Here is an 11049-nt window from a genome sequence, read left to right as displayed (position 1 = left end):
TCCGCAACACCAGAGGAACTACAGATGCGTTGCCGGCCTTTGAGGAAATTGTAGGCTCTCTTCTTGAAGGACCCTAAGTCGTATTGGTTTGGAAATACCGCCGAGGACAGACCGTTCCACAACGCGGCTGTGCGGGGCAAAAAGTTCCGCGAAAACCGCACGGTTGTGGAATGCCAGCCATCAACATGGTGAGGATGGTACCTGGCGGTCTGTCGTGTCGTCCGATGACGAAACTCGGCGGCAGGAATCGTTCCAAACAACTCCTCGGAACACTCCCCGTGGTAAATACGGTAAAAAATGCAGAGGGAACTGACGTCCCTCCGCAAGGCCAGAGGATCTAGCCGATCGGTAAGAGCTCGGTCGTTGACGATTCGAGTCGCTCTCCGTTGTATGCGGTCAAATGGAAGAAGCTGGCATTGGGGTGCTCCCGCCCAGAGGTGCGAGCAGTACTCCATATGGGGCCGAACTTGCGCCTTGTAAAGTTGAAGGCGGTGGCCCGACTGGAAGTACTGCTTCGCCCTATTAAGCACACCCAGCTTTTTAGAGGCCAGCTTGGCCTTGTCTTCCAAATGACCGCGAAACTGAACGTCACTCGAAATGTCAACGCCGAGAATACCGATACTGGCTGTGGCAACCAGGGGAGTGTTCTCAAACCGGAGATTGACGACAAAGGGATCTTTTTTTTAGCGGTAATGGCGCATACTTGTGTCTTTTTAGGATTGAAATCGACAAGATTTTGTCGACCCCAATCCGAAACTTCACCCAAGAGGGTCTCCAGCTCAGACACAAGTTTGTTCCGGTTCTCATCGGCAGTGGCCCGAGAAACATTAGCGCGGGCCGTGTACAGTGCATCACCAGTGCTATCGTCTGCATAACAATGAATGCTGCGTATTCGCAGCATGTCATTGATATGCAGAAGAAACAGGGTGGGAGACAGTACACAGCCCTGTGGGACCCCAGCATTGATTGGTTTCAGGTCAGAGCATGCACCGTCGACAACGACCTTGATGCTCCGACCCTCCAAGAAGCTGGAAATCCAGGCGCAGAGTTTCTCGGGCAGCCCGTAGGAAGGCAACTTCGAAAGAAGTGCTTTGTGCCACACCCGATCAAAGGCCTTGGCCACGTCCAAACTAACTGCCAGGGCCTCACCCTTGCCCTCGATTGCATCCGACCATCATGGGATAAGAGAGGAGGTCAAATTGTATTTCAGATCAAGGTAATTTAAACAAAACCTTAGAAAAAACTAACCTTAATTTATAAAAGAAAAAAAAACAACGTTTACACTAACTAACTTTAACAGATGAAAACATTCGGAAGCATAATAAAAAGGATTAAGCAATAAAAACATGGTAATTTAATTAGATTTGAAATCGGTTAATTCACTATTTTTTTGTCAAGCCTACTGTTATTCTAAGCAACTTCTATAATGTAATTATTTTTCTTACTTTTAGGAAATATACGAGGTTAAAGAGAATTTGTTAAACCCAATTACTTTAGAATTAGAATTTTTACTATAAATCTTTTTGTCATTAAATTGAATCAATTTAAACTTGAAACTTATTTTTTTGGTATTGCAAGACACACTTACAGTTAAGTCGAAAATAAATAATACATAGTGCTACTATAATTTTTATGGTTTTAAAACATAAAATTACAAAAACTCATTAAAAACGCGGGTTGCATCTGTTCTTCTAGTGTTAAAAATGAACATCGATATTCGATCGAAATCGGCAATCGACTTCACATTTCAAACATTTATGTCATCTCGATTTCGATCACATCACTATTGGGACGCCATTTTCGCTTGTATGAAGTGTTGTTGCTCGACGGTGTCCTTTGTAATTTCTGGTAAAAACAAATTCAAATAAAGTTTTATAATTAAAATCACGTAGTTATCTGAAACTTGATAAATCTAGCTTTGTGGAAAGCTAACTTTAAAAAAAGTGTCTAATACACTCGCGGTGATATCGTCTGCGCGGGAAATGTTGCTACGTTTCTTTTAATCCTATCCAAATGCTAGTAGAAAAACATTTAATATATTTGTGTTTTTAATAGGTTATTTTAAAAAATGATTTCATTTAAAGGACGAGAAAGTAAAAGAGGACGTATTTACAAAATGTCCAGAAATTTGGAACGTTTATATAAAGAAGGAAAATGTCGAGAATGTAAAGTTCTTGTGACTCGAATGGACTTTGCTAAAATTCTCGGTAAATTTACAAAAGTGAAAATCCAATATGAAAGTACATCACCCAAGCCGAAAAAAAACGTTTCATCCTTTTCGGCAAATGAAAATTCTATGTCAAAGTGCAGTGAGAATGGAATTACCCCAAAGAATACCTACAAAAAGCAGCCCCCAAAGGTCTTGCGGACTCCAAAAAATTCTAAGGTAAATGATATTTACGTTGATCCAGATTCAGTAATTTTAGAATGTGATGAATCTAAGAAGGCACATCCCCCAAGTAACATACTTAGGGAAAATAATGGATTGACAAAACATCAGTTAGTTAGTGATAAGGGCTACACAAATGTTAAAAAAGTGAGTTCAGGCTTAAAACAATATAGTGTTATATTTACTTCACCAACAATAAACAACAACAACAATAACAATGAATTGAAAAACAGAATATCTTTATCTGATTTATTACCTAATCTAAATAAAAGTATATTGCCATCAGAGGATTGGCACATAGATTATTTTCCTAAAAATGAAGAACCCAAAGATGATAAAGTGTATGATCGCATAGCGGCAGAATTAGAAGACTTAATGTATAATGAAAAACCAATGGAAAAGATAAAATCAGAAGCGCCTGAAGTCAAGGTTGAAGAATTTCCTTCAATAATGGATATTCTAAATGATAATGTTACAGAGAAAAATCAAGAAACTGTTCAAAAGGGAACCGAACCTAGTTCTGAACCTTTAAAAGATCACTTACAATCAAATGACGTGGAATCAATGCTGTTAGGAAAATCAAATATTGAAAATAAAGCCTCAGAACCAATGGCAATGGATGTTGACAGCTCCGATGTAAATAAACTAATAGAAGATATGGATCAATTAAACAATATCACTGGCAGTAGTAAGGATAAAGATGATGGCTTGGAGAAATTTGTTGAAAAACCATTTATTGAAGTATCTGATACATTGATAAATCCGAACAGTCCATCAATACTTGATGAGGCATTAAAAAAAGGTATTGAAGAACATTTACCATGTGATAGTCAAGGAACAGATGATACTTCTGAAGTTAGTAATCTAGTGGAGAGTGAATCTAAGGAAAACAATAAAATTGTTCCTTCTAATGATTTAAAATTAACTCCAACTGACATGAACATACAAGTAAAAGTAATTGATACAAAAACCAATGAACAAAATGTCGCCATTTCAATTCCTAATATTGCAAATGTAACACATGTTGTATTTAAAAAAATGTTAGACAATGAATGTTTAAAGTTGGTGACATGTCCGAAAAATTTGAAATATAACATTGAATTAGAGGGTAAACCTGTTGAATTTATTGGAGCACCTAAATATATCTCCAGTTTAGAAGACTTACAAATGTTACTACAAATTGTGAATGAGAGTGAACTAGGAAGATTGTATGTCTTTCACTGAATAATTTAACAAATCAAATGCTAGGGACATTGACCATATTTATGTGCATTAATAATAGGGTATTGTAACATTTTGTTTAAATGTTGAATTAATTGATGGTGAAAAGTCTAAGATTTAATGTATAAATAAATTAAGAGAACATTGCTTTGCAATACAACTGGTTATTCAATTTTGAATAAAAATATATTGTACAATATTTCTATAATATATATTATATAGATTATTACTAAAAAATCTGTTTCTAGATCCTCATGACCACCTTTACTTCAAGATAAAAAAGACAGGTAATAGGTAACTAAGATTTTCCAACATGTTGAATTATTGCTTTTAACATAATTTCTATTTTTTGCATAGCCTTTCAAAGTTAAGAAAAGTAATAGCACAGAAAATCGAAATAAACAATGTAAGTTCTAATTGTAATGATGTAGGACTGATATGTTTTCACTTAAAATACAAATGTTAAAATTTTTAAAGATAAATCTGAATGGATTGTCAAGACTATGTTAAAAGTAAAAAATAATTTGAGGTAAGTAACAAAACATTAGTGAATCATATTTCTAAACGAAAGCTGACTTGCATTTTAACTATCCTTCTTTTGTTTATCCATCTATGATTTAAAAAAAAATTAAAAACAAAGTAAATCTTTTTTTTTAACTTTATCATGCATTTGGAATTGTAAATTAGTTTTGATTTTTGTATAGAAAATCTTGCTATTCATCTATTTTAGTCTTCATTTTATTACAGATGACACATCTATGATATATTAAAATTAAGAAACACTGCATTACTTGACAATTTTAAAAATTATGTGTTACTCTTACGACCTGAAACAATCGATATTACCTTAGTATTCAACAAATAGGATCAGAAAGTAATTTTTCTTAATTAATCTTTTTTTGACCGACTTCCCAAAAGAAGGAGGTACTCAATTCGTCTGTATGTTTTTTTTTTGTAATGGCAACAATGTTCGAGTACAGACAATTTCTTAATCATCAATGACAAGGTTTGTGGGTAGATGTGAAAATTATATCGCCACTTCAATTAAGGTAACGAAAATTGTAGTAGCTATCAAAATCAAAGAATTTTTTGAATCTATTCGCTTATTTAGATTTTTTCGACGAATACAAAATTATATAACTATAAAATACTCTTATCGTATTTCTGAGTATTTTTTCTTAAGGCTTGTGTAATATATAGTGAAGGGTCGGAATCCAAAAATAGGCGTACAGGAAAACGTGCTTCTTGGAAAAAAGTAGAATTGAAACTTAGTTATCGGAACTACCGTCACCACCCGTCCGCGTCCTTCGGGACCACTGCCCCGCGCATTTCGTTATTTTAACTAGCAAATCTTATGTTGGAAAATATATCAAACCTAATATGCATGAACACAACACACTACTATATGTACTAGATGTGCACAAAACGCGATTTTCTTAAGACATTCCATTCGATTATCCGGATGCGTATCGACAGCCCGGTAAATCGCCTTTCTACTGTTGTTATATAAACTGCTGTAAAAGTGTTCCAAATTATAAATTACAATGTTGTTTGAAGGTCCCGATTTGTGCAAATACCCATTTATATATTTAATTGGCAACATTAAATCTAAAAGTAGCATTGCCTCAGTGAATAATTTGGGCGTTAGAATATTGACGATGTTATGGAGGTATATTAAAAATAGTTCATTTGATATCAAAAATGGAGCTTACGTGATTAAGAAAAACGGCAATTCAGTGAAGGAACAAGCATATAATGGACTTAAAAACATTAGTTAATTGTCTTTTCTGGAGTTATAAATTAACGGAAGGAGATAGGGTATAATCCTATCGAAAATCTATATTAATCATGGCTTTCACACTTATCTGTTTTGGTAAATTTTTACGTATTTTCTAAAACTAATCCCAAAAAGTTAATGTTGCAAGTTTTATAACAAGAAAAACTACCGTGATGATAATTTAAAATTTTAAGGGTATGCACAGATAATCCATCTAGAGTATGATGTGGTCATGTTGAATTCTTGTCAGAACAAATAAAACTTTACTTGTAGATTTTACACGAAACTTTCTACACCAACCGTTAACAACTGTATATTCGCCATTGAATGTTCTATTACATGTGAGCCTTAATATTTAGTGGAATTTATTATATAAAAATTAACCCATTTAAAATAGCCACAAAACTTGGCGACATTTTTTTACCTTTGTTTTCGAGAAAATATGTAACCATTATTGTAATAACACAGTTTAATTATATAATATGGATTAATATTAAATCTGTGTATAATAAAGTGCTAAAATTAGTTTAGAATTTCTATATATTACAATTAATTTAGACATATTTACTGAGTATAGTTTTATATTTTCGTTCGTTATATGTTAATTTACATCGATTTGACAAACTTCCAATGAGATAAAACTATTCTTTTAAATTATTTATTGTATTAGTTAGATTATTCACATGTGTTTAAACTTAAGAATCGAATGAGGATAAAATAAAGTTATTACGTTATTTCATCGTGATATTTAATTTGTTTTCACTTTCACGAATCCGGAATTTATAAAACCTAGTTTTAGCCATTGGAAGAATATGCCTTGATTTGTCTTGTTTTATTTTTATGCTTCATGGTTGGGTTTGTCATATGGTCATTTTGCCCACGTTGTATAAACATGTCACTATTTCACATTTTATATATTATGCTTGTTTGATTATGATATATCCTATGAATCAAATATGTTAGCATTACCAGATTAAATTTTATATGATAAAGGGGGCTAATGATCAGGGACCGGTATTTCTCATGTCAAGGAAACACTGGCGCCCAAGGACATCCGCCACACGCCACATTGTATAATAAATGTTTTAATAAAATAATCAGCTTATAAAATCTTTGACGAATGATAAAACATTTATTAGGAGTGTATGATAAGCGTTTTACTATTTGGAAAACGCACATGTTTTTGGCGACAACATATATGGTGAAATGTATACGTATTTATTATTCAGTTAAGACTAATACTAGAGACTTAAAGTAGAATCTTGTAGAAAGAACATATACTGAAATAAACAATAAAATTACAATAATATAGGCAAGGCATAGTAACTAATCCCCTATGGAGTTTTTATGAAGGCAGGTGTAGTGTGCCCATTTGCTCAGACTTGCGTTGTTAGAATAAATATGTTCTTTTGCGTAAACATATATTTTAGAATTGCTATTGTTTAGATTCCTTAATTCAAATGTAACTAGATATTATAATTTATATGCTAAGTAATAATAAACGTTTGCTTTCGAATATTGTTTTAATTGGAAAAACCCGCCACTTCGTCCGCGCCGAATTAAAAAACCAATTAGCCCGTACACTATTTCAGACACTATCAGGTATGTCTTTCTCCGTGCAGTTTTATCAGAGCTGTTAAGGATTTTTGGAGTGACGATCTACATTTCGGCATTGTAATTTTATTAAAAAGTACTTAAGATATCGGTGAATAAATTTAAAGATACGTGTAGAGTCAGCCATCACTCACATGGCCAGCGTCGTTGACTAGAGCTTAGTCACCTAGACTCCAGACCCCTCAATGGGGACGTATATTGTGCTGATGATGATGATGATGATTTAAGACATAAAATGAAACGTAACTTTTACTAGTTGTTAGATTCAGAAAGGATAAGGGAATTAAGGTGAATAAAAATTGAAAATAATGTTTTACAACTCTTTGTATTCGTACTCCTTAGAGAAAGCATCAAAACTAGTAGGGTAGCTGGTTTGAGTCCCTTCTTTAATTACTGACATAGTTGCAACTGCGCAAGCCGCTCCAATAATTTGATGTAAAGGATAATCCTTACGAGTCACCAAAAATGTCGCTAAAGCGCCAACAAAGGCATCACCTGCTCCCTGTTTTTCCAAAAGTAAGATATACATTTTTAAACAAAGGACAATACTTTTGATAAAAAGAAGTTAAATAACAAAGTAAGTACTTACAGTTGTATCGACGGGTACAACTGTTTCACAACAGACATGAATACATTTGTTATCGTGTTTTGAGGAATAAATTGCACCCTTATCTCCGAGAGTTATTATGACCTTTTCACATCCTGATTCTAAAATTGTTTTCAACGCTAAAGATCCATTCCTGTAATGATATATGTTTAAGAAGGAATATTTACAAAAAAAGTTTACTAAAATAGGATCATATTTTTAACTTACGTTAGGTCAACCGCGAAGCCAACATATAATGAAGCTTCGGATTCGTTGAGACATAAAATTGAACAGTAGGGAAAGATAAACTCCGTATCTTTTATAGCTGGAGCAGCATTAAACAATTTCAGCTGAAAGATAGTATTTAATTTATATGGCAAACACCAATAGAGTTGCTACACTATAAATGTACAGGTAAAAAAATACATACACCCTTGCAACGTTTGAAAGCTTCGAGTGTTGACTCAAGTGGTGTTTCCAATTGTCCTATGACAACATCAGCAGTATCTATTATTTCGGCTGCTGCTTTAATATCTATACAACTTAAATGATTGTTAGCCCCTGGGACGATTACTATTTTATTTTCTCCGTTTTCTGCGACCATAATTTGAGCAATGCCTGTTGAGACATTGGATGTTAATGTAACATGACCAACATCTACGCCAAGTTCTTTCAAATACTTTTTATATTCGGTTCCCCATTTATCATCTCCGAGCTAAAAGAAAAATTGATGTTGGTTAATTAAACGTGCAGCGAACGAGATTACTTTTACGCCTGTGTGTATATTTCAACACGTCACAACCTCACAACAATTGATATAAATTAAACGTACTCTACTTATCATATATGTATTGGCTCCCAGTTTAGCTGCAGCCACGCATTGGTTGGCTCCTTTCCCACCGTAACTAGTTACAAATTTATATCCATGAAGCGTTTCTCCTGGATTGGGAAGCCTAGAAGCGTACCTATAACATATCCTAACATAAGTAACTGAACTGTGTTTGCATTCGTTATAAATTTATACATACGTTGTAAAATCAACACTAGCCGATCCTACAACCACAATTTTATGGTTTGACTCTTTTTCGTCCCCCGTATCCATTGCGACAGTCAACAGAAAAACCTACAAAAATATATTAAGGTTCACAGAAAATTGCAATATTATATCACTCTTGATTAAACAAGTGAATTTTACAAGCACCAGTCACTCACTGTTTTGATCTACTGCCTTATCAAATAAGTAGATATAAGTATCTTGTTCTTGCACGTATTGAGACAAACATAACCTCACTTTTCGTAATCACTCATTGTAAATTAAATTTAAGTCATCCATTCAGACTACAATAGTCTATTAAGGTCTATTTGAAATGCGACATCGAACGAAGAATAGACTCTTTAATTTAAAACTTTGTTATTTCCAATAGGTTAAATCATATTATTTTCACCCCAAGGTTATTCTAAAATCTACAAGTTAATTTCATATTTCATTGAAATTAGCGTAGATTTGTGCGAAGCGTTATATCTTTTGTTACATTTCAAGGTCGTCTCTGTCAGAAACAGTATGGCATGTCTACCTAGATTATTACAATAGATTAATTCTCAGACCGATACCAATACTTGACAAATTATTGCACATAAATACATGTACCTGACAATTCTATTTCAAACATTAACTTCACACACAAAGTAAAAATGTATTGAGTAGTCCTGGGTATTACCAGATATGTGTCACTTAACACCAGACATCTGTTAGCTGATAAGCTTAGTGTAGTATATAATATTCTTAAAGCTGAAACAAGGCAAAAGTTGACTGATCTTTCTCTTTACCACCCTTTTCTTTTAAGGAGAGGTTGGGAAGAGGAAGTGGATTTGACGGTGGAGATGCATAGGAAGGGGAAATATCCTCTGTATGTGCGTCTCCTCCTCCGTCATATAAGGGTAGGCAACGCATCTGCAATTGCAGATGTCTATGGGCAGCGGTCGCTTCGCCATTTTGGCGGTTTCAGGTGGCCGCTTGCTCGTTTGCCACCTTGTGTTACAAAAAAAAAGATCACCAACATGTCCTGTATGTTTAGTTGGAACTAGGAAGTAATCTTTATTATAATTTTTAATCTAGTAAATAAAAGCCATCTACATTTTAGAAGTATTATTATAATTCATATTTACTACTCCTATGTGTCTAAAACAAGTTATCTAAATATTAATCTTAAAGCCTTAATTCAGTTAGTTTGCTTATTAGGAGAATCAACTGTTGAACTATCTTCAGAATCACCCATTTTGGTTGATTGTTCTGCGACTTGATCTTCAGACCTTCCTATTTTATCAGCCATTTCTGCATATTTAGCTTGTCTGTAATCATATTTAGCAGCATCTAGTAAAATATTTTGAATTAGATGTCTGTTATTTCTTTGTTTGTTTACAAGAGCAGGATATGGGTTCCCTCGGAGTTCTAAAACAGCCTTTTCAATGTTTCGACTGTATTGTGGCCGTGGTGCTTTATACATTCTTGTATAAGCTGTATTGAAATTTTCATATCTCGGCACAAGAACTTTAAATAATTTATGTACAAGTTCCTTTTCAAGTAACCAATAATCTGCTATTTCCATTGTTGGCTTGTGACAGTCACCATGAGTAATAGCTTCAGATATGAGCTGAAATGAAAACAATTTGATAAATAATTATTTAAAAACTTGTATCATGGAACATAACAGGGTAGGTTTCCTTGGTACTCATAAAAATCTGCGCTTATACAAATATTAGTTTTTAAACTCTTTGCATTCTGTTAATCAAGTTAAAATCGTGATCATTATATATGACCAAGTTATAGTGCGATATTTAGTCCTGTTTAAATTAATTAATGTAAAGCATATTTACCCTTTCGGCATATTGACGAGCTTCATCGCCTCTATTGTAATTTAACTCAATTCTTTCATATTTAATTAATCCAGTGACAGTTTTTCGTAATTTATTTAACCTGCCTTCCGGTCCTTTGGGATTTCTAAGCCGACGAGGCTCTGCAGCTACATTTATTCGTAATTTTGAAACAAGTTTCGTAACTTGTGCTTGATTCATTTTTATCTAATTTAAACTGAGTCGCATTTACAATATTAAGTCCAAGACATTGAATGTTTGGAAATATTTACAATTACTTAATATTCACAGATTTTATAGGTTACTAGGAAGGAGACGAAATCGAGAACTTTTTATAACGCCAAATCCGAATCCGAATCGTTTCACTTATTTGATTTAACATACCGATTATTTTTTAACCAAGAATTTGCAATAAGAATATTATATTTTTGTCTTTGTATTTAAAAAAGCACTGCATTAATGTTCGGCTATGTTAGATCATTCAACACTAAAACAAAGTGGTCCTTTAAAAATTAGAAGGGAGTCAGAACCAATGGCCACTATTATTTTTTATTAGGATTATTTTTTAAAGATCTGTGCTTTTTATTTCAG

At 33.6% G+C, this 11049-nt stretch overlaps 3 protein-coding genes across 3 annotated transcripts; 1 reads left to right on the top strand and 2 right to left on the bottom strand.

Moving 5' to 3' along the window:
* Nucleotides 1-1772: 1772 nt before the first annotated feature.
* LOC106101583 lies at nt 1773-4645 on the top strand. Its single transcript, XM_013280863.1, has one exon. It carries the CDS (start codon nt 2069-2071, stop codon nt 3611-3613), a length of 1545 nt encoding a protein of 514 aa, XP_013136317.1. The 5' UTR covers nt 1773-2068; the 3' UTR covers nt 3614-4645.
* Nucleotides 4646-7307: 2662 nt separating this feature from the next.
* LOC106101475 (ribokinase) lies at nt 7308-9142 on the bottom strand. Its single transcript, XM_013280716.1, has 7 exons — nt 8800-9142; nt 8616-8710; nt 8420-8552; nt 8018-8302; nt 7816-7937; nt 7591-7741; nt 7308-7503 (listed from the first exon to the last, which is right to left on the bottom strand). Exons 2-7 carry the CDS (start codon nt 8687-8689, stop codon nt 7315-7317), a joined length of 954 nt encoding a protein of 317 aa, XP_013136170.1. The 5' UTR covers nt 8690-8710; nt 8800-9142; the 3' UTR covers nt 7308-7314.
* Nucleotides 9143-9718: 576 nt separating this feature from the next.
* LOC106101480 (39S ribosomal protein L17, mitochondrial) lies at nt 9719-10935 on the bottom strand. The gene is made up of 2 exons (XM_013280722.1): nt 10462-10935; nt 9719-10238 (listed from the first exon to the last, which is right to left on the bottom strand). The coding sequence occupies exons 1-2, from the start codon at nt 10657-10659 to the stop codon at nt 9807-9809; spliced, it is 630 nt and encodes a 209-aa protein (XP_013136176.1). The 5' UTR covers nt 10660-10935; the 3' UTR covers nt 9719-9806.
* Between the last annotated feature and the right edge of the window lie 114 nt (nt 10936-11049).

Source organism: Papilio polytes, unplaced genomic scaffold (assembly GCF_000836215.1).
Source record: "Papilio polytes unplaced genomic scaffold, Ppol_1.0 DF823980.1, whole genome shotgun sequence".
NCBI classification, from domain to species: Eukaryota; Metazoa; Arthropoda; class Insecta; order Lepidoptera; family Papilionidae; genus Papilio; species Papilio polytes.
This window is presented reverse-complemented; position numbering and strand designations above follow the sequence as displayed.

Excerpts from the sequence above, each read along its gene's own strand:
- LOC106101480 (XM_013280722.1), bottom strand. The coding sequence starts at position 10,659 with ATGAATCAAGCACAAGTTACGAAACTTGTTTCAAAATTACGAATAAAT. Across the intron at positions 10,239-10,461 it reads CTCGTCAATATGCCGAAAGG|CTCATATCTGAAGCTATTAC; the intron begins GTAAATATGCTT and ends TTTTCATTTCAG.
- LOC106101583 (XM_013280863.1), top strand. The coding sequence starts at position 2,069 with ATGATTTCATTTAAAGGACGAGAAAGTAAAAGAGGACGTATTTACAAA.
- LOC106101475 (XM_013280716.1), bottom strand. The coding sequence starts at position 8,689 with ATGGATACGGGGGACGAAAAAGAGTCAAACCATAAAATTGTGGTTGTA. Across the intron at positions 7,938-8,017 it reads CTTTCAAACGTTGCAAGGGT|CTGAAATTGTTTAATGCTGC; the intron begins GTATGTATTTTT and ends ACTATCTTTCAG. Across the intron at positions 7,504-7,590 it reads TTGTACCCGTCGATACAACT|GGAGCAGGTGATGCCTTTGT; the intron begins GTAAGTACTTAC and ends TTGGAAAAACAG.